We start from the raw sequence: 24,248 nt of genomic DNA, 5'->3' as shown, positions 1-24,248 counted from the left end.
GTTTCTTTTTTGTAATTATAAGGTGATATGTACTGTGTTGGTTATTTCTGCATTGTCAGTAGCTTTGGGTAACAGAATAAACCATTTTGTATTGATCTGAGGGAGCTAAGGTTCTCAGAAAAATCTGAATAATGGCATCAAATCACTTTGCTGTATACATAGTTTGATTTTTTAGAGTGAAAGCTTTACAAATAAAAATTGATGCTGTTTGAAAATACACTCAGCATATTTTTTGAGCTTCATTTTTGAGAGGGAGAGTTTTTTTTTGTCTTTATTGTTTTTCCTTTTTTCATTTTTTTTTATTTTCACAGATATTGAAAGAAAAAAGCAAGGACTTCCTTCTCTAATTTAGGGCAGTGGAGGCAGATCTCAATCACTGTCTCTAGCAGAAATGTTACTAGATTTTTCACCTGAATGCTGGAAGACCTTAAGAAAAACTCTGTAAACTAGTAGTGTGTGTGTGTGTGTGTGTGTGTGTATGTGTCCTTGCTTAATTAAAAAGTACCTCAAAGTCATTTGGCATTGGAAGATCTGATGTGGAAATCCTGTCCCCTTTGATCTTGAACTGTATCTTAATATGCCATTAGATTGGAAATGTTACCATTTGTCTCATTCATTTATCTATTGTTTACTCGTTCATTGAAGAAACAGACATTTATTGAGCACTTAGGTGTTGAAGAGATACAAAGATATCTTTACTTGAGTATTTCTATCATCCTCTCCTTTTGTCTCTTAGTATGGGACTTCGTTTACTCTTTTTTTGCCTAGATGACTGTTTCCGATAAAAAAAAATCATAGAAGAAGCTGAATCTAAGAGGAACTCAAGCTGTTTAAAGCTGTTATTTGTGTTTATCAGACTAGTTTGGAGACTATTTCACCTAAGCTTTATCAACAACTTTGACTAAATTTTGATAAAGCCATTTTGTGTAAATTGCATTCTAATCTGAACATCTAATTCACTGAACGTTTGTTGAGAGCTCATACTGTGAGATAGTCACTGTGCAAGGTACTGGAAATAAAATAAAATAGAGTGCCAAAGGCTAATTCACTTCTATTCTAGTCTATGACAGGGATAAAACCCTGTGTTTACCCCGAGCTTAAAACGTTTATATTGTACTTACCATAAGTCATTATCATCTGTCATCTCTCCCCTTAGACTTTCAGTACTTTGAAGGGAAGAATATCTTTTTATCTTTTAATCTGATTGTCTAATTTTGCATGGTGCTTTGTACATCATATGCTCTAATTTAAATAAATGTACAATGAGCCAATGAAGCAGTGAATAAAAAAACTATGCTACCATGAGTTTAACTAGGTTGCTTCTGTTTGGAAAGTCTTATTAATCTTTATAGAACAAAAATTTTCCTTAGTTTCTGGTTCAGGAGTTAGATAACAATTCTCAAACAACTTTCAAAACAAAAAGTTGGTTAAAAAAAAAATCAGATTAGTTTGACAGATTTTCAAGAGTCTTGTGTGCTCAAGCCTTGTGTACTCATTATTATTTCTACTATCCAACTTTGCTATTGATTGCAGATTATAAGATTCTTTTATTCATTTTCATCAAATGGTTGTAAAAAAGCTAGTATAGTGCTGATGGACATAACTTGGGTTATGAAAAGTTATTTAGTGTATTTTTTTTGTTTCAATATCTCTAATTTCAAAGAGTGTAAAAATGCAAGGATATTCTAAGAAATAACCATAAATCACGACAAAAATATTTTTGTAGAAAGAAAAATGTGTCACATAAAGACAATGAATATTTTCTTTTTGAAATGCAATTTCCTGTTCACTAAATTGAATTCCCTAAAGGTGAATTTTAATAATCTCTAATTTATTAAGTATGTAGTTGATGCTTTTGGTGCTATATTTTTAATAACAGTCTTTGTTTTTGTTTTTTCAGACTATTCAAAAGTTCACCTAACACAGCTGTTGGAGAAGGCTGAAGTGATTGCAGGACGTATGCTTAAATTTTCTGTTTTTTATCGTAACCAGCACAAAGAATATTTTGACTATGTTCGGTAAGAATCAAAAAATATATAGTGATTTTTTTATTATTATTTCTTACTAAACATGGTTTCAAATTCTAGGTTCAGGTTTCCCTTGACTTTAGTTCTGTCAAATAGCAATTCTAGTTTTCTTTTCAAAATAGTTAATTATACTGATTTTTATTTTCCAGAAAAATTAAGTAGAAAAGTCAGATCATGGGATTTTTCCCACTTAGATTCCTTTCCGTAATCATTTGTAATGTCATTCGTATCTTTTTCACTGGAAGATCTTAAACCTGTGGTGTTTAGATTGATGAGCATTTCATGTACACAGTCCTCCTCTAATTCCTAATAACTCAATGCCCTCTACATCATACTGACTACTAAATTTGCTCCTTTTTGTGAGTCCCTACAAGACATTGGAAATGAGAGAATAAAATGGTGACTTTTTCATGAAACATTGTGGTGAATCATGTGGGATTTGTAGGCTTCGAAGTGGAAATCCTTTAGCCATTATTCATGAGGACATTCGCCTTTATTTACTTTTGAATTCTAGTGATTTGACTACTATTTCTGAGATAGCCTATTTTTATCCCTAGAAGCAGTTCCCAAGACATTGAAAGAACTCTATCCCACAGGTAGTTGTAATATTTACAGCACTTTTGTATTTGTAGAAGAAAATTTCAAGAGGATAAATAGTCAGATGTGTGTTTTAAAGTAATACGCTTTTGAAATGACAACTGCTATATAGGTTCTAAAACTTCTACACAGTAATGCCTATAATTTGTCATTTTAAAAGCCTTTGTCTCACTTTAGATTCTAAAGGATTCTTAAGTTGACAGGACTGTGTAGAAAAATATTTAGGAAGCTTTATTATTTTTTTGTTTTTGTCATACTTCTCTAATTTCTCTTAAATCAAGATCATGGTTTCAGATTTAAATCAGCTCCACGCTGTGGAAGATACAAAGGGAATCATAGAGAAAGAAGTATATTTAGGGATATATGTTTTTCATATTAAGTATTTTGCAATATCATATACTTTTATATATTTTTTTTAATTTCAGCATATTTTGGGGGTACAAAAGTTTAGGTTATGTATATTGCCCATGCCCCCCCACCCCCCTGGGTCAGAGCTTCAAGCATGTCCATTCCCCAGACAGTGCGCATCGCACTCATTATGTAGGTATACACCCATCCCCTCCCCCACCCCCCACATCTGCCTGACACCCAATTGGTGTTATTCCCAAATGTGCACTTAGGTGATGATCAGGAAAACCAATACTTTTATATATTTTGATGGTAAAAAACATTCTTGCCTTTTGTTTGAATATTTTATAAATACAGAGTTTAATCCATCATTCTCTTAACTGGTATTTACCCTGGAGTCTATATAATTCTTGGCAGATGCCATTCACCTAATTAAGAGAGTACAAACTGATAGATTCCACATAAATTATTGTACTTGTCAGTTTCTGATTGGAAATGACCATATATACTCAACAAGGAAGGTGTTTCTTTATACAAATGCTCCTTGACTTACGATGGGGTTATGTCCCAATAAACCCATCATAAATTGAAAATATCATCAGTCAAAAATATGTTTAACACACCTAACCTACCAAGCATCATAGCTTAGCCTAGCCTGCCTTAAACGTTCTCAGAAGACTTCCTTCGCCTACAGTTAGGCAAAATCATCTAAACACAAAGCCTATTTTATAATAAAGTTTTGAAAAGACCAAAATTTGAAGTATGGTTTTTACTAAACGCATAAGGCTTTCACACCATCGTAAAGTCAAAATATTGTAAGTGGGGTGATTGTAAGTTGGGAATTGTTTGTATTTGTTAAGCATAAAATTTGAAAACAAAAAAAATCTCTACTGTTGCTCTTGGGTTTAGTAAGAACTACATCAACAGAATAAATACATCTTTAGTGTTAGTATTAGATTTCCCGAGGTATTACCAATGTCTATTTTAGGTGGCCACTGGAGGTCAGTATTTCTCTATGATTTTCTCTGTCCTTTTTATGGGAACTGGCCTTTGTTTTCAGGTCCTTCAGTAATCTAAAATTTGTTTCATCTGTTTTCAAAAATGCTTGCAAGAAGAAAAAAGACAAAGACAAAGCATGTAGAAAATAAGTAAAATTATTCTGTATATTGTATGACTTGATTCCAAGCTTCTAGTATGAAAGATGTATTTACTAACAAGGAAATTTCTTGAATTTCCCACAGTGATAGTTGTGAAATCCATATAAATTATATCTTGATACAGTACATATAAATAAATATGCTTGCCAAGGCATGGGCACAATTTTTTAACATTGCTTTTTTTAAAAAAAGCTTATTAAAAATAGTAGACAATGATATGCTTTGTTTATATTTAAAAAAATAGTAGACATTAACTTCAGTGGATCTTTGTTTTCTTTTTATGTAATAAACTCTAGTCAGGACATACTGCCTTGGTTAGAATCCATTTAAAATGTCATCTTATTATCCAGAATGCTTGAATGGAAAGGAACTTTTCGATTATCTGACAAACTTTCCAAATCATTATAAATTATGAAAACTAGATAAATTTTGAGTCAGTCCACATGGAATTAAGTCGTTTTGATCTCTTCTTCTAAAAATGAATTCTTAAATAAATATTGGTTTCCCATACTCCAGATGAAAGTACCACCTCCTCTTACCCTTTGTTCATGTTCACTGGGAGGCCAGTTGTCCTTAAACTCCTTTTCTATCTGAAAGTCTTCTGTTTAGGAATCCATTGAGATTGGTAGATTCATGTACTTTCCATGTCAGATTGTATATCCTCAAAGTTGAAGTTCTGTCACTTATAGTAGGACACATTTCCTAGTCTAAACTCCTGTGTATATGTTCATTGCTGTTACTATTTCATATAATTGAAATAATCTATAACTCATAGATCCACATAGGACACAGATCATATATGTATTTCAGTTTTGTTAATGAGACTGTAACCAGGATAAGCAATTTAAACCAGGAACAACATGGAGTAGACACTCTTCTCCCTATTTCTCCCAGTAAGTACAACTAAAAACCCTGGATGTTATATATAAAAGAAATATAAAAAGACTATGAAAGATGGAAAGAAGAGGGTAGACCAATTAGGAACCTCAGAACTCAAGGAATGGCACAGTGATGAGTTCCCTGGGTTTTCTTATTACCTCTTAAAATTATGGACTAGGTGCTGGAGAAGCTGGCTACCCAGAAATGCAAATGGGCACTGACAAAAACAAAAAAAAGAAAACCAGAAAGTCTGCTCTTTCTACCCTATGGATCAGGAAAGGGACCGCCTTGAATACAGAAAACTTTTAGACAATAACCACCCTGTACCAGCCAAATACCATGGAAAAAACACTGCAATCCCATGTCTATCAGCCAAGACCAAGTGGAGAACCTAGACCTCTACCCTCTCACAGCTATAAGGAGGCATCCTTCTCCTCCCTCCATCCCCTACTAGGGTAGCATCAGAGAAGGCTGAATGAGGAGCCTAGACTTTCTACCACTGCCCCGAGGCAATGAGGCTTGCCCTCACAGTGTCAGTGAAAGCCACATCAGGAAGGGTAGGGAGATACTCCCTGTCGCAGCTAGCGTGTGTTAGCAGAAGCCTAGTGGGAGCCTAAACTCTCACCTCATCTCAGTGGTAACTGATCCTGAACCCCATGTCATTGGAGACTGAGTGGGGAACTTGGATATTTTTCCCCATCTGACAGCAATGAAGTACTACTCCCTACACTTCCTCCACTGGTACGTAGTCAGAAGAGGCCTGGTAAAATACTAGATTTAAATAAGATCCAAACTAATAACATAATACTCAAAATGTCCAGAATACAATTGAAATTCACTGACCATGCCAATAACAAGAAAAATCTTAACCTGAATGAGAAAAGATGATCAAAGACACCAACGCCAAAATTACACAGATCTTGGAATTATCTGACAAAGATATTGAAGCAACCACCATAGAATGTTTCAACAAGCAATGACAAACACACTTAAAATAGAAGCAGAAAAATAATAGAAGATAAAAAGTAAGTGGAGATTTTAGAACTGAAAAACAACAGTAAGTGGAGTTTAAAAACAAAAAAACCCAATGATGTACTCAGCAGAAGATTCAAGAGAGCAAAGGGAAAAAAAGTAAACTTGAAGATAGAATAGAAATTATCCAAATTAAACAACAGAGATAAAACTGACCAAAAAATCTAGCAGGGCCTCATGGATATGTGAGACTATAGCAGATGTATTATAATATTCATGTCATCAAAGTCAAGAAGGAAAGGAGAAAGAGGATGGGGCTGAAAAAGCATTCATAGAAATAATAGTTGAAATGTTCCTGAATTTGGCAAACAACATAAACATACAGATTCAAGATGAGAAAAATTCAAAACAGAAAAACCCAAAGAAATCTATGCCAAGACACATCATAAACTCCTGAAAACTGAAGACAAAGAAAGAAAATCTTGAAGGTCGTGAGAAAGAAAAGATGCCTTATATATAGGGGAAAAACAATTTGAATGACATCAACATGAGAAAGAAACCACTGAGGTGGAAAGAAAGTGCCAGATATTTTCAAGTGCTGAAAGAGAACTGACAACCCAGAAGCCTATATCCAGTGAAAATGTCCTTCAACAATAAAGGGGAATCAAGACATGCCTAGATGAAGGAAAACTATTAATAAGGGAATTTGTCACCAGCATATGTACGCTAAAAGAATAGCTAAAGGAAGTTTCTGAAACAGGAAGGAAGTAACAAAAGAAGGGATCTTGAAATGTCAGAAGGAGAAAAGAATAACAGTAAGAATAAAATAGAGGGTCCAATCCAGGATATCACACTGCATTTAATTGTCATATCTCTCTATTCTCCTATCTGTGACAGTTTCTTGGTCTTTCCTTGAATCTGCATTTTTTTTTTATTTCAGCATATTATGGGGGTACAAAACTTTAGGTTATGTATATTGCCCTTGCCCCCCCCACCCCCCACCCCCGAGTCAGAGCTTCAAGCGTGTCCATTCCCCAGACAGTGCGCATCGCACTCATTATGTAGGTATACACCCATCCCCTCCCTCCCCATCTGCTCAACACCCAATTGGTGTTATTCCCAAATGTGCACTTAGGTGATGATTAGGGAAACCAATTTGCTGGTGAATTCATGTGGTGCTTACTTAGTAGAATGGGTTCCAACTCTATCCAGGAGAACATAAGAGATTCTATATCACTGTTATTTCTTATAGCTGAGTAATACTCCATGGTATACATATACCACACTTTACTAATCCACTCATGTATTGATGGGCTTTTGGGTTGTTTCCACATCTTTGCGATTGTGAATTGTGCTGCTATAAACATTTGGGTGCAGATGTCTTTTTTAGAGAATGTCTTTTGTTCTTTTGAGTAGATGCCCAATAATGGGATTGCTGGATCAAATGGTAGGTCTACTTGTATCTGTTTAAGGTATCTCCATATTGCTTTCCACAGAGGTTGCACTAATTTGCAGTCCCACCAGTAGTGTATGAGTGTTCCTGACTCTCTGCATTCACGCCAACATTTATTGTTTTGGGACTTTCTGATAAAGGCCATTCTCACTGGAATTAAGTGGTATCTCATTGTGGTTTTGATTTGCATTTCCCTGATGATTAGGGATGTTGAGCATTTTTTCATATGTTTGTTGGCCATTCTTCTGTCTTCTTTTGAAAAATTTCTATTCATGTCCTTTGCCCACTTTTTGATTGGGTTGTTTTTTTCTTGCTGATTTTCCTGAGTTCTAAATAGATTCTAGTTGTCAGTCCTTTATCGGATGTGTAGCATGCGAAAATTTTTTCCGATTCTCTAGGTTGTCTGTCTGCTCTCGTGATTGTTTCTTTGGCTGTGCAAAAGCTTTTTAATTTAATCAGGTCCTGTTTATTTTTGTTGTTGCTGTGATTGCCTTTGGGCCTTCTTCATAAATTCTTTGCCTAGGCCAATGTCTATAAGAGTCTTTCCAACATTTTCTTCTAGAATTCTAATAGTTTCACACCTAAGGTTTAAGTCTATTATCCACCGTGATTTGATTTTTGTGAGAGGTGAAAGGTGTGGGTCCTGTTTCAGTCTTCTACATGTGGCTATCCAGTTTTCCCAGCACCATTTATTGAATAAGGATTCTTTTCCCCAGAGTATGTTTTTGTCTGCTTTGTCAAAGATTAAATGGCTATATGAGGATGGTTTTATATCTGGATTTTCTGTTCTGTTCCACTGTTCTGTGTCCCTGCACTTGTGCCAGTACCATGCAGTTTTAATAACCACACCCTTGTAGTATAGTTTGAAGTCTGGTAAATTAATACCTCCCATTTTGTTCTTGCTGCCTAAAATTGCTTTTGCTAAACGGGGTTTTCTCTTGTTCCATACAAAGCGTAAAATTATTTTTTCTATGTCTGTGAAAAATGATGTTGGTAATTTAATAGGGATTGCATTGAATCTGTAGATCACTTTGGGTAGTATAGACATTTTAATGGTTTTTAGTTGGTAAAATCTGAGACCCATTGTTATTCTAAAGTCAAGGGCAGATCCTGAGCACACATACTCTTTAAGAAGCATGTTGACTGGGAGAACTTTCCCTTGCCTGAGTAACTTCATCCCAGGTCATGCTTGTCAGGGACCCAGCAAAAAAAATAAGGCACACTTGGAGAATTATGGAGAGAATTTAACAAAACTGCTAGTCACAGAGGTATAATCAGGGTTAAGGTAACTAATAAGGGATGCTAAGGCAACCAGGAACTATCAAGAGTTCAAAGGTTTTATTATTTTTGGGAATGGAAGCAGGAGATCATCAACCTAGAGCAGTAGTCAGAGATATGTAGTTACAGAAGAATCCAGCCCTACCAGAACCACAAGGCTCTGAAGCATGGAGGAAATAGAGGAAGACACACCCAAGGCTTTACCTCCTCCTCTTACCCTAGATCTGCTGGTACTTCCCATTGGTAGAACTGAAATGAAAGGGACCAAGTGACAAGGAAGAACTAAATGGTAGAGTCTCAAGCCACGGTGGAAGGCAAGAAAGGTGGAGAATGAATCTGGGAGTGTGGTAAAGGGAGAATAATCAGCACTGTTTTAAGTAAAATGTCAGAGAAATAACCTGATTAGTGCACTGTGCTTGGATAGAAAATCCAAAACCAAACACTTTTATGCCAATGTAAGTGGATAGCACTCATTTTATGACTAAATTCTAGCATACTTTAAAGAAACTTTCAATATATTGAACTAGCCAATATTTTCAGTTCAGTTTTCTCTTCAGAGAGCCATTTCTAAAACCCAGTAGGCACAAAATGGATGTGATTTCACCTGTAAGATTTCTAATTCCAATTTGATTTTTTTTGGCCAGGAAATTTACATTATTACATTAAAGGTCTCCAGTTTGTAGCAGATCATCCTTAGGTTGAGGTCAAGGCTAAAATTCAGCCATCTATAGGTAATGTCAAAGATTTATTCCCCTTGATCTGATAGTAGTATCATTCAGGCATTTAACAGTAGACAGTTGACTTTTGGGCTATTAGAATCTATGAATCAGTAGGTTTACTACTATTGTACTAAGCAGTGACCATTTGTTTTCTCTTGCAGAGAACACCATGGGAATGCTATGCAGCCCTCTGTCAAGGATAACAGTGGTAGCCATGGCTCTCCTATCAGTGGAAAATTAGAAGGCATCTTCTTCAGCTGCAGCACTGAATTCAATACTGGGAAGCCACCCCAGGATTCACCCTATGGAAGATACAGGTTTGAGATTGCAGCAGAAAAACTTTTTAACCCCAATACTAACTTATACTTTGGGGACTTCTACTGTATGTACACTGCTTATCATTATGTGATTCTTGTTATTGCCCCTGTGGGATCACCAGGAGATGAATTTTGTAAGCAGCGCCTTCCTCAACTAAATTCCAAGGATAATAAATTTTTGACCTGTACAGAAGAAGATGGGGTGCTGGTTTACCACCATGCCCAGGATGTAATTTTAGAAGTCATTTACACTGACCCTGTGGATCTTTCTCTGGGCACCGTGGCAGAAATCACTGGTCATCAGCTCATGAGTTTGTCTACTGCAAATGCAAAGAAAGATCCCAGCTGCAAAACCTGTAATATCAGTGTTGGACGTTAATGCCCACTTTTCTTATTCTTACTCAGACCCTTTCCTTCCCTTAGGAGCATTGATCCTCTGTTGTCCATTTTCATTACCAGATGTTTTCCACTGAAGCATGCACATGCCGCTATCACCAAAAGCAAACTACCACTTCTCAAATTTCATTCAGAGCCATTTTAGTGTTTCCTATTCCCTACCCTTTCCACTACTTTCAATGATGAAATATCCTAAGTTCTCCTTTTGACACTTTATTGCCTAGATGCTGCAATGTTTTTATTTTTCCTTTATGCCAAACATAACAAAACAGTTATATAGACTGCTTTAGCAAAATACAAAATAATGGCTTATAAATGGTGTTTAAATATGCATTCATTTTAATCTACTGAACAAATATTGGGATAACTCCAAACCGCATGAAAGGGTGTAATTGCAGCATGAGTTAAATCTTGAAGCCTAGAATTGTCAGCACTTCCAACTTGTTGTTTGACAGTGTTATTTATGTTATTTATATTAGCTAACAGGAAACAACTACTGTGTTTCAACATAATAAATATAATAGAAAAATATTTTATTTGTATTGTTGTATAAAATATTTACAATCATATAGAATATATAGAGTTACATTTTAATAGCAATTGTATACATGTCACGGAACCATTTCCCTTATCAAAGATGTAATTTGTAAACCTCAAATAGTTGTGTATCTGTCCTGTTACACGTAGATGACTTCAATTAAACAAATTTATGAAGGACATTACTCTGATTCATAAAAATTATAAAATGTCAGGTAAATACAGAGAAAACAATAAGCCTCTGAAATAGTCAATATTTTTCCCATCCAAACTATATGAAAACATGAATTTCTTCAACTTCATGCTTAAACATTACAGAAAATAATAGAAATACAAACATGGTTGGTACTCAAGAGAAAATGTTGACCTTTTACTTGTTTTTACAAAAACCAAAATAATAAACATGTTTTAGTACAAAATAATATATACTAAAGTTGATGAGGCAAATAAAATATTCTGGCTGCTTTTCCAAGGTGTCATGGCAAACAATTTTTAAATAGGTCATGAGAAAGTTTGACTTTACAAAGTATAGACCTTGGAACATTAAGAAAAATGCATATTCCCAATGGAAAAATAGTTATGTAATCTTATAGTAAATAAAAAGATTAGCAATAATACTATGGTCACATTAGATTATATACTGCAGACACATCTATCCAAAATACCTTTTAAAATTTTAATATTTTATTTTAATATAAACATCTGTCAATTATAGACAAAGATAATAATTCACAAAGTACATGCTATCAGAAAGAACTTTGGTAACCAGAAATGTAAAATTTCAAATAACAGATAAAATAATGTATTATTTTTATATAGAAATAAAAAAATTAGCAGTGACACATTCTAGGATATTTTAGGGTACTACAAGCCTAGCAGACTTACGGGACAAGGTAGTAGATGTTCTATCACTTAAGACTCTATTAGAAGTTTCAAATAAGTTACTGGCTGTATTCCTTCCTATATAACAAGCAGAATTTCTTTTCCTCCTCTCACTGATGTTTTAAAATTATGGTCTTTTCCATACATCAACATAAACAATCTTTGGATACTAAATAAACTTTCCCTAACAAGTGGCCCAGCGATGTTATTTAGATTTAATAAAACATTAGATGCTTTTGAAATAATTACATTGACTGAGTTTTCTCCTTGGCATGGAGGAGGCTGAAGCTTTTTTCCAATTACATAACTACCTGTTATATTTTTCCCCCATTTAAATCCCTTCTCATTGTATATAATTACACTTGCTATCCTTTCTTAAAAACAGCTAAATACTACCACTAAAGTGCTTCCATTTTCGGTATGTCAAAACTACTTAGCAAGAATGGCAAAGAAAATAAACTTGACTATCTTGGGTAAAAGTGATCATAAACATTTCCCGAACCTCAGATAGTTTTGGCCACATCTTGCTTGCTGATAAGGACCTCTAATAGTCTCAGTTTGGCTTTTATGTGCTTGTATTCATAATATTCATCTGCCATTGGTATCCTATCTTCCTTTTGTGGACTTCTGCAAAACAGAAAATACAATCTATCAGTTCATAATGAATCAAGTCATTAAATATCCTTTTATAATTCATATGTGAGAAAGTGTAGGGTAACGGCTTCCATTGGGTTTCTACAGCATGTCTTCTTTACCTTCCCCTTCACTTTCATTCACTCCCACTTCTATGTGTCATTGAGTTTCTAAATAATAGTACCCTTTAAGAACTTGAATGTCATCTGTGTTTTGCAAATATGTAGTCCATTGCTTAGACATATAACAATGAGGCAAGTGAAAAGATATGAGGAGAAAAAACAAACAAACAAAAGCCAGAACCTTCAAGGCATTCCTTATCTAGTCATTCTGTTATCTGCCACAGTCTCACACCTATGTAGAATGTTCAGCCTTTATAGTGAGAGTTGTTAAAAATATCAACTGGAAAATACTACAGAAACTTGATTACACAAATAATTTATATTTTTATGGTGACAGGAAAAAACATTTAGTTGGTGTCTTACAAACTTGAAACATTTCCAAGTTTATTGTAATTGTAACACCTTTCCCTGCTAATGTGTAGTAGAATCACTGTCTCCTGATTGAATTTATAAGTCTAAATTGTAGTGGTTCTCTTCTAGATGTTAATTTTACTAAGACTAGACATACAACAATGTATAGTTTTATATATATATGCAGTCTGCATGCTCTTGCTATTTACTTGGAAGAATAATTTGGTAACATCTGGAGGTAAAACCATCTGCTTTCCCACAAAAATATGTTGTCAGGATATATGTTTTCTGAAGGGAAATAATTGGTACAGGGTCTCAAAAGGCTCTTGTCTTCTTGGTTAATAAGATAGCCAATTGTTTTTAAAATATTTTCACCCATGACTTTGAAATACAAGGAGTAGAAGACACAGATGTAGTCATCACAATTAAAACTGAATATAAACACAAATACTCTCCATTATTAGAACTGAAACTGGGTAAATAGCAAATATCTATAGCCCCCTTCTATTTTCCTAGTAGTGATAAAGAGATACTTCTGTCTCTTACAAGTTAAAAAAAAAACCAAGCTAGTCTGTAGAGTTTGATTAAGAATGTAGTGTCTACTTGTATTGCACCACTGTTTACTGCCCTGAAATTTCTAGTACAGAACTCAGAACAGTACAGAAATACATAGGGTTCCTCTTAAATGTTATCTAAATTATATAACATAAATCCTTTACCTCCATTCTGTGTTATGGCCCAAACTTATAACTGAGTGTCTGAATACTACCTTAATTTATATAAACAGATCTAAGTGAATAAATTGTCTAATTATAACAGAGAAACAATAATAATTGACTATATAACTTTTCCCTAGTCCTGCATATTCCATTTTGGCTAACAAACAAGAGTGCTTTGATGAAAATGAAAAATTTTGCTAAGAATTTTTTGAAGCGGTTTCCCCATTATATAAAACATACTAATGTGCTTAGCACAGTTCCTGGCTCACAGTTTGTAATAATAATGCCATATCTATGTGGTTATCATGTTTCTTGTATAGCAAATATTACCAAGAACATTTACAGTGCCTTAAAACATTATTTTACCTTATGGATGGTTAGGCCTTCCCAATAAAATGTCTTAGAAAAACACAATTAAGGTCCATATTTCCTAGCCATTCAACTGTTTGATTTTAGTTGTAATAGATCACTTTTGCATTTAGTTGAAAAATATCACCACAAGAGGGCACACAACTTCATAGCCAAATATAGGCATATCTGAAGTGGGTTTAGGACTCACAGATGCAATAGAATACTACTCATAGAACATAAGTAACTTCCCTATATGTCAAAAGGCATGCCAACTAACACTGTAGATCCACTAGGCAGATGTAGTAACACATTGGGAAGTACGCAAATTCTTTAAGGTACAAATAGGTAGAAATATAAATTTATTCAGGGAACTCAGTTATGAAAAGAATGTATGCACATCTTAAAGTGATTAATTCATTCCTCATGTGTAGTGACTATTTAGATTTAGAATACTTGGTAACATCTCCCCAAATATTTCCTTGAATGAGAAATTCCCAAAGAATACCTTCTGAAAGAGACAGAGGATCAGGAATTTAATGCAAGTCATATTTATACCCAAAGCATAATACAGCACAGTCCAGACAAAGTCACTATTCCAAGGAATGTTTCACAAGGAAAGTTGCATGAATCTTTTGTAAAAGAAAAAAGTATGGAAAAAGAAAAATAATAAATTATGTTTTATATTCTAAATTTAGCAGCCACATAACATTTTCTCACTAGACTAGTTAACGTCAGCAGAAAGGTAACTTGGACATGTACCAATCAACTGGAAAGGAAGACTCCACATAGGAAAAAAAAAAAAATTGGGTTACATCTATATTTATTGAATGGAAAAAGTTTCTCACTGAACAGGTCCAGTCCTAATGAATAGCCCTGGTAGACTGAAATGGAAAAGCTTCCAAGGAATAAAAGGTGAATAGATGAAGATTCCAAGTTTCAAGATGCCTTTAGAAAACAGTTCCTCTCTCCATTAGGTCAATCCTAAAGTCTGCTGAACTGAAAGCATTTCAGGGAAGGCAGATACCTAGATGGAGAGAAATATGGAGGAACCAGTGTAGCACTGACTCCAGTGCTCATGCTCTAAAATTCAAAGAAAGAGTTTAATCTCATCTCTGCTACTTAATAACTTTGTGACTTTGGAAAAGTTGCACCCTTTATTTTCTAAAGACTGATGTCTCATGTGACAGCTGTAGCTTCCCAAAATATCCCAGGAGTCCAATCATTTTAGCTTATAAAGGTGGAAACTGAGTCTCAGGATAGCTGAGTGATTTGTCTCTCTTCCAAAAGTAGATCAGTGACCCTTATTTCCTGATGATGTAATTTTGCTGATGATACAGCAAAATTTAGAGGAAACTAGTAGAGCATATAATGAGACTTGGATTGACACAGGAAAATAGAGGATAAATAGAGGAGATAGCTAACCATTTATTTAAGGAGTAGAAAAAATGGCTATTTTTTTTTTTTTTTTTTTTTTTTTTACCAAATCCTGAAATAAAATAATTAGGGGCAGACCCTGAAGCTTAAAGAAGATATTTAAAGCAAAGGAAGAATTATTATTTAATAAAGTAGGGAATAACTTATAGAACTAAGAAGCCAAGAACAAAGAAATTTATGAGCTAAAAAGTCAAATACATTTTTTAAAAGTTCAGATAAATTCAATAGTTATAATGCAATTTATCATGCAAAGTTAAGGATTTTAGGGTTTATCCTTTATTTCTTAAAGGTTGATGTCACACTTGACAGCTATAGCCTCCCATAAAACATCCCTAATAATGGCACTATCAAAATGTTACATTGGACAAATCCTGAGTCTAAGCTAGTGTGAAAACTATGTACATTTTGTATAAAGTCACTGTTCCTATAAAAAAAAATGCAGCTCATTTTTGACAATAGTTCTCTAGGAATATTAACTTCAAAAAATTCTGTCCACACTTACCTTCCTGTTTGCTTAAAAAACTGTTCTTCAAATTCTCTTAAGGCTTTCCGCAGTCTCTTCTTGTCAGCCCTAGTTTCTCGGAGATGGTCAAGAAGTACAGGCCTGTATCAGGTAAAATATGTATTTGCCATTACTGAGCACTAGCATAATTGAGAAAGCATCATGAACAGACTTATCTGATCATCAATAAAAAGCACATTATGATCAAAAAATCTTCTGACCATAAAAGAATGTCTTTTGAGGAAGTATGGCACACACAGAGCCTGACCATAGGAGCACATAAACAGGGAAAATTACCTGATAGAAACAATTTCATAGGAAAGAAGAAAGGACAAACAAGAAGCAAGTGGATTGAGTCTGCTGTAAGAAGTGGTGAGGGTAATGGCAATACGAATGGACAAGGGAGGAACAGACATTTTGAAGGAATACTCATCACTATTTGGTGATAGACTGAACATAAGAGACTTGGAAGAGATTTTAAAGAAAATTCTATCATTAATCTATTCTAGAGTATGGGGAGAAGGGCAAAACCCTTGGGAATGAAACTAAGACCCAGAATAAAGGTACAGTTACATTGCAAATTCTATTCATTCTACTAAGAGAGAAAAGTCATATACCTAAAAACAGGAAATTTGGTATACACAAGCATACCAAACTTGTGTATGGTTTCAGAGACTCTATGAACTTCCTGAAACCACATATGGTGTTTTTCTAACAACAACAACAAAAATATTCCATTGATTTCAAAAAAGTCCAACACCTCCCAAAAAGTTAGGAATAACTGCTTTATACAAACCACCAAAAAACGAAAAAAGGGTTTTCTGCTTCCAACAGGTCAAACTTACTTAAATTAAGGTATCACCTGATTCTACAAGCACACTAAAATCTCAGTCTCAGCTTATAACTTAGTCCTTGGTCTCACCTCATATCTTTATTTTGGGGACATAAACTCACTGCACTATATAAAACATGTTCAAGAGAATCTCATAATCTAGGCTGTAATATACAAGCCAAACAAGGCGAAATGATCATGAGGACTGCCAGCTACTGAATAATGATAATGATAATAATGATAATACTAATGAAAATCAAAATGGCTCCCTACTGAAGGGCCACTAGGAGATAAAGGGCGACTCATTTCCTTAAGGCCAAGAGAATTTCCAGTCTGGAGAAGGTATTTCATCTAAATGGAAGAGATTAGGATAAAGGCCCTGAGAACTGTTGACCCACACAGGATCCTAACCCCTTTGGGTACAGCATTTTCAAAGGCCAGCCCTGCTTCACCCACTGCCAAGAGTTAGACTGGTGCCAGAACCCTGTCAAAAAGAGGTGTGATTATAGCAAATTGAACATTGGCATTTATGGCATCTTTAGGACTTTATTGGGAGCTATGGCTCCTCATGGCCTTGTCTTCTAGTTTTTCCAGTTAAGAAGACAACTGGATTATGCTTTTAGGGCTACTCTCTGGTGGACAGCACTTTTTAGAGAGTTCAATAGCTCCTCTTAACTTTGTATGTACATACAAGGTATGTAAGATCAAAAGGAGTTAAAAGGAGACTCCACACTTAGGATTCAGACTCACATGGTGGCCTCATGTAAATTGGACATGGAGAGAGCTGGTTGTTTTACTTCTTTCTTTTCATCTGGTAGCAGGGCCCTAACAGGCTCAGTCTCAGTAGAGTAGGTGAGGTGGTCGCCAACAGGCAGGTGAGATGCTGGATCTGGCAAAGAAGGTAGTTGGCTTCCCTGTGGACAGTCTTCATCAGAGTCCTCTTCCTCCTGCTTATTACAGGCAGAGTTAAATAAATAAAATCACAAAATGCTAAGTGCCTCTTGAGGAAGCAAAAACAGGAAGGGGAACTAAATAGATACCATGAAAACCAGTAGGTGACCCATATGTCTACTGAGAACCAGGATGGAAGCAACCAAGTAGAGCTCTTCTTCAGTTGCACTTAAAAAAAATTGCAGAAGTTAACAAGCAAAGGGACACCATGCTGACCTCAAACACTCAACAAGTTCATCTTTGTCTTCTAGGCCAGTGAAGGCACAGACATTTAGGATATGGTCCAGTGTGGACTGCACTGCCAAATGGTTCCTTCCTTTCACTCAGATTTCCTGTACGCCCAGCATCATACCAGTGATAGGAGTTAGGATGAGATGGACTACAGACACCTTTTGTCATTCAGAAATACCCCAAGTCAGGTCCCAGTGTGGGCCACATTCAGATACACATGATAATCAGAAAATTGACAAATTTAGGGAAGAGCTCTTTGAAGGCCAAAGCAAAGTGGGGTAACTCTTTAACCTGTTCTAATAATTCTTATTACAACAAAAGGATTTCCTTGAAAGGAAATTTGAGAATCATACTCCATTTTAAATTTTGCTTCCATAATGGCAAAATTGCAAAGACTGAACCATTCTCTTACTATCTTTAAAAGCATGGAAGTATAAATGTACTCAATTATACTTAAATTTATATTTGTTAATATTTATTCCTTTTTATGTCGATATCTTGAGCAAGTGACTGTTTTAATATTGATGCAGTAGGATTTGTGATGCTTTTCCAGTTCTGTATTCCCATAAATCACTCTTTATTAAAAGTAGTCTAACTCAATTTCAGTACTCCTATTTTCTATTGAAATAAATCTGCTCGTATCTTATACAGTATGGTCAAATGGTACCAAAAAGAAATGTTGTATTATATCAAGGATTATGTTGTCAATTTTCTTATCAACAGAGAGAAATAAATCAACACATACAGAATAGAAAGGCTCTGTTTTCTCTAGCTGTATTATAAATGAGATGATACCAAGCTAAAAGCCATCATGTCTTCTCCTCACCTAAGGCAATGAAATGTTGAAACTGACTCTAAACATACGTGCTATATATTGCTATTTTATAATAGTTCTAATTATCAGTGAGTTTGAAGTGTAGTTAGGATTAGGGAAAACCAAATTTTCACTTTTGAAATAATAATTGGCCTTGTTAGCAGTATCTACTGCTGTGAAGGCTCCTTTATAGCCCCCTAGTGTTAGATAGTGCTAACTAAACATCAATAACAAAGCACCAGTACAGGTTTCTAGTTAATGCAAACATCCTGACTTACAATTGTTGGAATAAGGGAAGGCGTTGACAAGATTTGCTTGATAATTCTGTATCGGTCATAAAGAGGCTTTATGAGGTTCTTGTCTTGCTTAGTTACCTGAAAAACATAAAATTAATTATAATTCCTAAGACAAGAATGAAAACATGTCAATATTGTTAGCAGACCAAAAAAAAAAAAGTCTTGGGGCCTCAAAGTAAAGGATTGTAATATTATAACAGTTATTAGGAAAAGGAAAGTCATTTATAAGATACTGTATATAGCACATGCCAACTTTTTCTAGAAAAAAAGTTTCTTAAAGGATAGGTCTAAGTTTAGAAAGATGGTTTTTAAATATTTCTGGAGGAGTCTGCAGTGCCTAAATGGTAAGAAACCTCTTCTTTAATTACGTCTTCATTCTTAAAAAACCTATTAATTGTTCTTCTGAAACACCTATTTTCTCTGGACTTTGATGGTTATAGGTATTCACAAACACCAACCTGGTACAGTTCTTCATCACTACATGCCTGGAGTATACACTGGCTTGCTGGCTAGCTCTGATACAAACTAAGTTATTTTGGACAAAACATTTAAATTCTCTGAATCCTTAATTTCCTACCCATACAAGAAGGAGGTTAGAGTTACAAAGATCCTTCCAACTAAAAAATTCTGTAACCTCTTGACTCACTAATATATTCTATATCCCTCTGCTGTATGACCCATCCTCAAGCACTCTTTTCAGCAGATCATATTGTGCATAAAAATTTAAATAGCTTCTTATCTATTTATCTATCTATGTATCTACCTATCTGTCCAAAGTAACCAAAATCCCCTGGTCTTGGTTTTCTCCCAGCTGTGTATCCTGCATTAATTTGCTGCATATCTGCTATACACAGCCTCCCTTCTACTCTAGTCCAGTGGGTTGCACTCAGCAAGTAGTGGGAAGAGAATGGTAGAAATAGTGCATGATATAATCACCCAGATGTCTTTCATCAAAGCACACATGCCCAAGCATGCCAGATAGCTCTGCCTTCCAGATACCCCAGAGAGAATCTTCAGGGAAAAGAAAATGGCTCAAGCATGTGGTGAGCTTCCCATTTATCCTCATACCACCCTACCCCAATCCCAGCTGCAAACCATGCTGGCCCATAATGATCTCCCTTTTCTCTGAACTTCTCTATCTAATTATCTGGACCTTAACTATTTTCTGTGTTTCAGTCTTTTCTGCCCAAATAAACGTTTCTTGAGGATGGAGATCATATCACATATTTCTTTAAATTCTCATAGTATTCTACACATCTACATCCCTACTACCAAGCTATCAACGTAGGTTTATATGCAAAAATAATTTTTACAATCTTCATATATATTCCATAAACTATGACCAAAATGTCTTTCATTTTTCTTTATTTTCAGTAGAAAGATCACCTCTCTCTGTAAAAGCCTTTTAAAGTATTGATTAAATAACCTCAAGATCCTTTCATTTTCTAGGCCAATCATACCTTAAACAGTTTCCTACTGATAACACATCTTTCCATGAGAAAAATAAAAACACACATTCCTACCAAAATGTATTCTGTGGGATTTTAAGAGGTGACAGAAGAAAAAAAAAAAAATCTCAGTCTAAGTTCAGAAAACATTGAAATAATGTTTTTTATTCAGTATCTTACTGGGACTTATATTCCATAGAAAGCACTTCAGAAAATGTTGTATTTAACTATTACTGGTGTCTTTCTATAGCAATTTGATTTTTGTGATTTTATTTATTTTTAGCATATGCCCTAGATTCTATAAAAGCTAAATTTAATCCTAAAACAGAAAAAAGAGTGACCAAAAAGCAAGTCAGAACGATGAATGCCATTATATTAAAATATCTTCCTCAGATGCTAGATGAAAATTAGGGTACCTGTACAATGTGTGCACTCCTCTTTCACTCTAATGAGTCCAAGATTTTACTCTTAGGATCATTACTAAAGCAATCCCCGAAGAGAGACATGAGGGTTCAAGACACTCGTGTAGTAAGTACAAGACACTGTGAAAACTTTAAGTCCATAGGTGCTCATCCTCAAATAGACTTGGAGAGGAAGGCAGATTGGAGGCCTATAGGAGGCCTGCAAAGTAATTTTCATGATGGAAACTGAGTCAAGAGGTAAGCTCTGCAGGAGACCCCAAATCTAATGGGCAGAAATACATTTGACTTTGCTATGCTTCCACCCCTTTATGCTAAGAATCAGAGAATTTTATCCTCTGAATTCAGTGGCTCACTGTTTCTGAAATGCATCCTCCCTTCTCCCTAATTCTACATGTTGCTGGCTGTCTATAGTGCACACGTTATATATAACTTTTGGTTGTTGTTATGTCAATGAAGGAAACAAGGACCATGTTGAGTAACCTAAAATAGTGAAAGAAAGGTATGCAGAGTATGAATAGGTTTTCATATTGTAAAGATAAATACAAGGAGATAACCCCCCAAAGATAATTATTCTTACTTTCTGCTCCTCAATTATTATAGTATCAGAAGGAGTAAAAACTAAGAGGAGTTTGAGCAAGAGATCTGTGCATAGCACACAATCTGATATGAATTGTTGATAGCTTAACAACTTTGCCGTACAAAAACTCTTAGCCACCTATCCAGTAGGTAATTTGAATCATCAGGTCTGGAAACAAGCTGGCTTTCCAAGAGACAGAACTGGTACTAAGAGTGGCCAGCCCAGACGTTTTTTTTTTTTTTTTTCCTGGGCCCTGGTCAGAAAGTTGTTTGGGAAAAAACTACCATAGCTCCAGAACTTTTACCACCTGTTTTCCTTTCTTCCCTTGGGACTGGTGCCATGTATTGTTTCACAGTAAACCACAGAAATTTATAAATAAAATCATTCTCTCTAGTCATCCCCTTAAATGAACCCTGTCTTGTGAAGAGAAGCAAAACTCCCATTCTCTTCTCTGTACAGTGATCAGTAGGAAACTATTACTTTTAGCTTTAAGGACTCAAGTCCTGCCATGATATCCATGTGTCTAAATATCCCTAGCCCTTTATTGAGGGAGACACTGTATGTGAAACAGGTCTTACTGTTTGAACTAACCAGTCAGTCCAACAACATGGAATGTCAGTAATGGAAATTATCATACAAAGCAACTGCTAGAGAGAATGATTTGGTCAATTTAGACTTCTAAAGCAGGGAATTGCAGATTAATATTGGCCTTGAAACTAGAGGAAATGAGTTCGTATAACCAGCTTCAACACTTACAAGCTATTTTTAACATGGAAAATAATATAATCTTTGAACTTCAGTTTCCTAATATGCAGAATAAGGATTGCTTTTAATAATTTATCATATGTAGATGTCCCTGGGTTAGTAACAGCCATTACTGAATGATTTTTGAGCTACTAAACTAGTTGACTTAGGTTAATATCAATGTTGTCCATTACTAAAAAGGAATATCACAGTGCTATTAATAAATTTAAAAAATAAAAAAGAATGAGAAGCTGTCTTGATATAAAAAGCTATCCAGAATATATAAAGTGAAAAAAAGATATATAATTGTATAGACTGCTACCTTTTGTTTAAAAGAGGCAAATTAAGAATATATATTGATAATTTCTTATGTATGCTTTATATAGAAATTCCAAAACGACACAATAAGATATTAGTAACAATAGTTATCTGCTTGGGGTGGGAGAACTCAGAGCTAGAGATGGCAGTTGGAGTGGGAAGGAATCTTTTTACTGTATAACCTTTCATATATTTCCTTGTTTTTCTTTCTTGCAAAAAGAAAATGTATAAATGGTTATATAGTGAAAAACTATTATCTATTCAACAAATTATTTTTTTAGAAAGGAAGGATAAACAGTTAGGCAAAAAAAGTTTGGTAGGACCTTCTTTCCATGCCCGTTACCTCTAAGTCTTCCCTCTTTCAAACCAACAATGACTCACTAATCAGTTATTTGATTTTTTAAACTAAAATGAATTATTATGCTTTTTAAAAACCTTTACCTCCTCAAAGATGCTACAGTTGATGAGGGGCCAGAAGAAGTAACTGCCATTACTCCTCCCCTTGCTAATTTGCACTGTGCATCTGACCCTGCCTGCAGTTCTCAGAAAGGGCAATGTGGGGATATGTGCCAGCACCACTTAGGGATTTTTAAGAGAAAAGGGACATAATTAGTCACTACAGTCAGACTCCGGAGATGATTCATTCATTTCCAGTGCATAATGATGCCCTGTGACCTGGAAGTGATTATCTCTAAAAATCATCCGTAGATAAAAGAGGAAGAAAATTACTCATTAGCAGTATCAGCACCGAGAGGGCAATACAGTAGGATTTATTAGCTTTAGTATGGGCTGTGACTAAACACCAAATGCAGGAATTTCAGAAAGAGTTATAATAAAAGTCTCTCTGGAAAATAAACCATTCTTTATCTTGGAAGTTTTCATATTTAATGCATTTTCAGCAGTAAGGCAAGGACCCCAGATGAAAGTCATCTGCCAATTTGAGTTTAAAGAAATGGGACCTAATGAGATGATCTGAAAAATGCTACTGAGCTCATTGAGGCGGCAGGAATAATATTAGCTGCTTTGGAAACATACAGTCCTCCCTTTGGTTCTGCTGTGGCTGCTGGACTCACCGTTAGGACCTACCTATGGCTGACTAAGCTACTACATGGTTTACTATGTTAAGCTCTCCTAGGAATGATACTGCAGCTTTATATATTGAAGTTTACATGTTCTACTACAGATGCTGTTTGTTTAAGGGCCTAACTTTGGCCTACTGCAAAGCTATACAGGAGGTATATTTGAAAGGACATCTGACACTTACAAAATTATTCAACAGATACTTCATTTAAAAAAATAGAAATAGGCCAGGCGCGGTGGTTCACGCACGCCTGTAATCCTAGCACTTGGGAGGCCGAGGTGGGTGGATCGTTTGAGCTCAGGAGTTCGAGACCAGCCTGAGCAAGAGTGAGACCCCATCTCTACTAAAAATAGAAAGAAATTATCTGGCCAACTAAAAATATATAGAAAAAAATTAGCCGGGCATGGTGGTGCATGCCTGTAGTCCCAGCTACTTGGGAGGCTGAGGCAGTAGGATTGCTTGAGCCCAGGAGTTTGAGGTTGCTGTGAGCTAGGAGGACGCCACAGCATTCTAGCCTGGGCAACAGAGTGAGACTCTGTCTCAAAAAAAAAAAATATATATATATATATATATGTATATATATATATATATAATAGAAATAATTGCCATATTCATACAGGATGACTTCTAAAGTACCCAGAGAGTTTTCTCTGATCTTTGGGCTCTTATTTCCGTGTACCAATTTGACTTAGATACCTCAGTAGGATGACTAACCATCCCAATTTGCCCAGGATTGAGGCATTTCCCCAGGACATGAAATTTTCAGTGCTAAAACCATGAAGGTCTTGGGCGAGTTGGGATCGTTGGTCATCCTATTCCTCAAAGATCTTAAATGTTATGTGTCCCAAACAGACCTTTTA

The 24,248-nt window shown here is 35.2% G+C and overlaps 2 protein-coding genes across 6 annotated transcripts in view; one reads left to right on the top strand and one right to left on the bottom strand.

Annotated features, from left to right (window-relative positions):
• The window catches only part of PHYHIPL (phytanoyl-CoA 2-hydroxylase interacting protein like), a 62,624-nt gene extending 52,498 nt beyond the window's left edge, over positions 1 to 10,126 (top strand). The window contains exons 4-5 of the mRNA XM_069460735.1: positions 1,901 to 2,018; positions 9,592 to 10,126. Of these exons, the coding sequence (XP_069316836.1) occupies positions 1,901 to 2,018; positions 9,592 to 10,126 (653 nt within the window). The remainder of the gene's footprint in view (positions 1 to 1,900; positions 2,019 to 9,591) is intronic.
• Positions 10,127 to 12,065: 1,939 nt separating this feature from the next.
• FAM13C (family with sequence similarity 13 member C) overlaps positions 12,066 to 24,248 on the bottom strand; it is a 110,469-nt gene continuing 98,286 nt past the window's right edge. For 2 of the 5 annotated variants that reach the window (XM_069460592.1, XM_069460595.1), the window contains 4 exons: positions 18,781 to 18,876; positions 17,257 to 17,456; positions 15,675 to 15,776; positions 12,066 to 12,189 (listed from right to left, as the gene is read on the bottom strand). In XM_069460592.1, coding sequence (XP_069316693.1) covers positions 12,066 to 12,189; positions 15,675 to 15,776; positions 17,257 to 17,456; positions 18,781 to 18,876 — 522 coding nt within the window. Of the gene's footprint in view, positions 12,190 to 15,670; positions 15,777 to 17,256; positions 17,457 to 18,780; positions 18,877 to 24,248 lie in introns of those variants that run through there. The other 3 variants (XM_069460594.1, XM_069460596.1, XM_069460593.1) reach the window with 2 other exon arrangements.

The sequence above is a fragment of the Eulemur rufifrons genome, chromosome 28 (assembly GCF_041146395.1).
Source record: "Eulemur rufifrons isolate Redbay chromosome 28, OSU_ERuf_1, whole genome shotgun sequence".
Taxonomy (NCBI): Eukaryota; Metazoa; Chordata; class Mammalia; order Primates; family Lemuridae; genus Eulemur; species Eulemur rufifrons.
The sequence above is the reverse complement of the archived record's forward strand: the minus strand, read 5'-3'. Positions and strand labels throughout refer to the sequence as shown.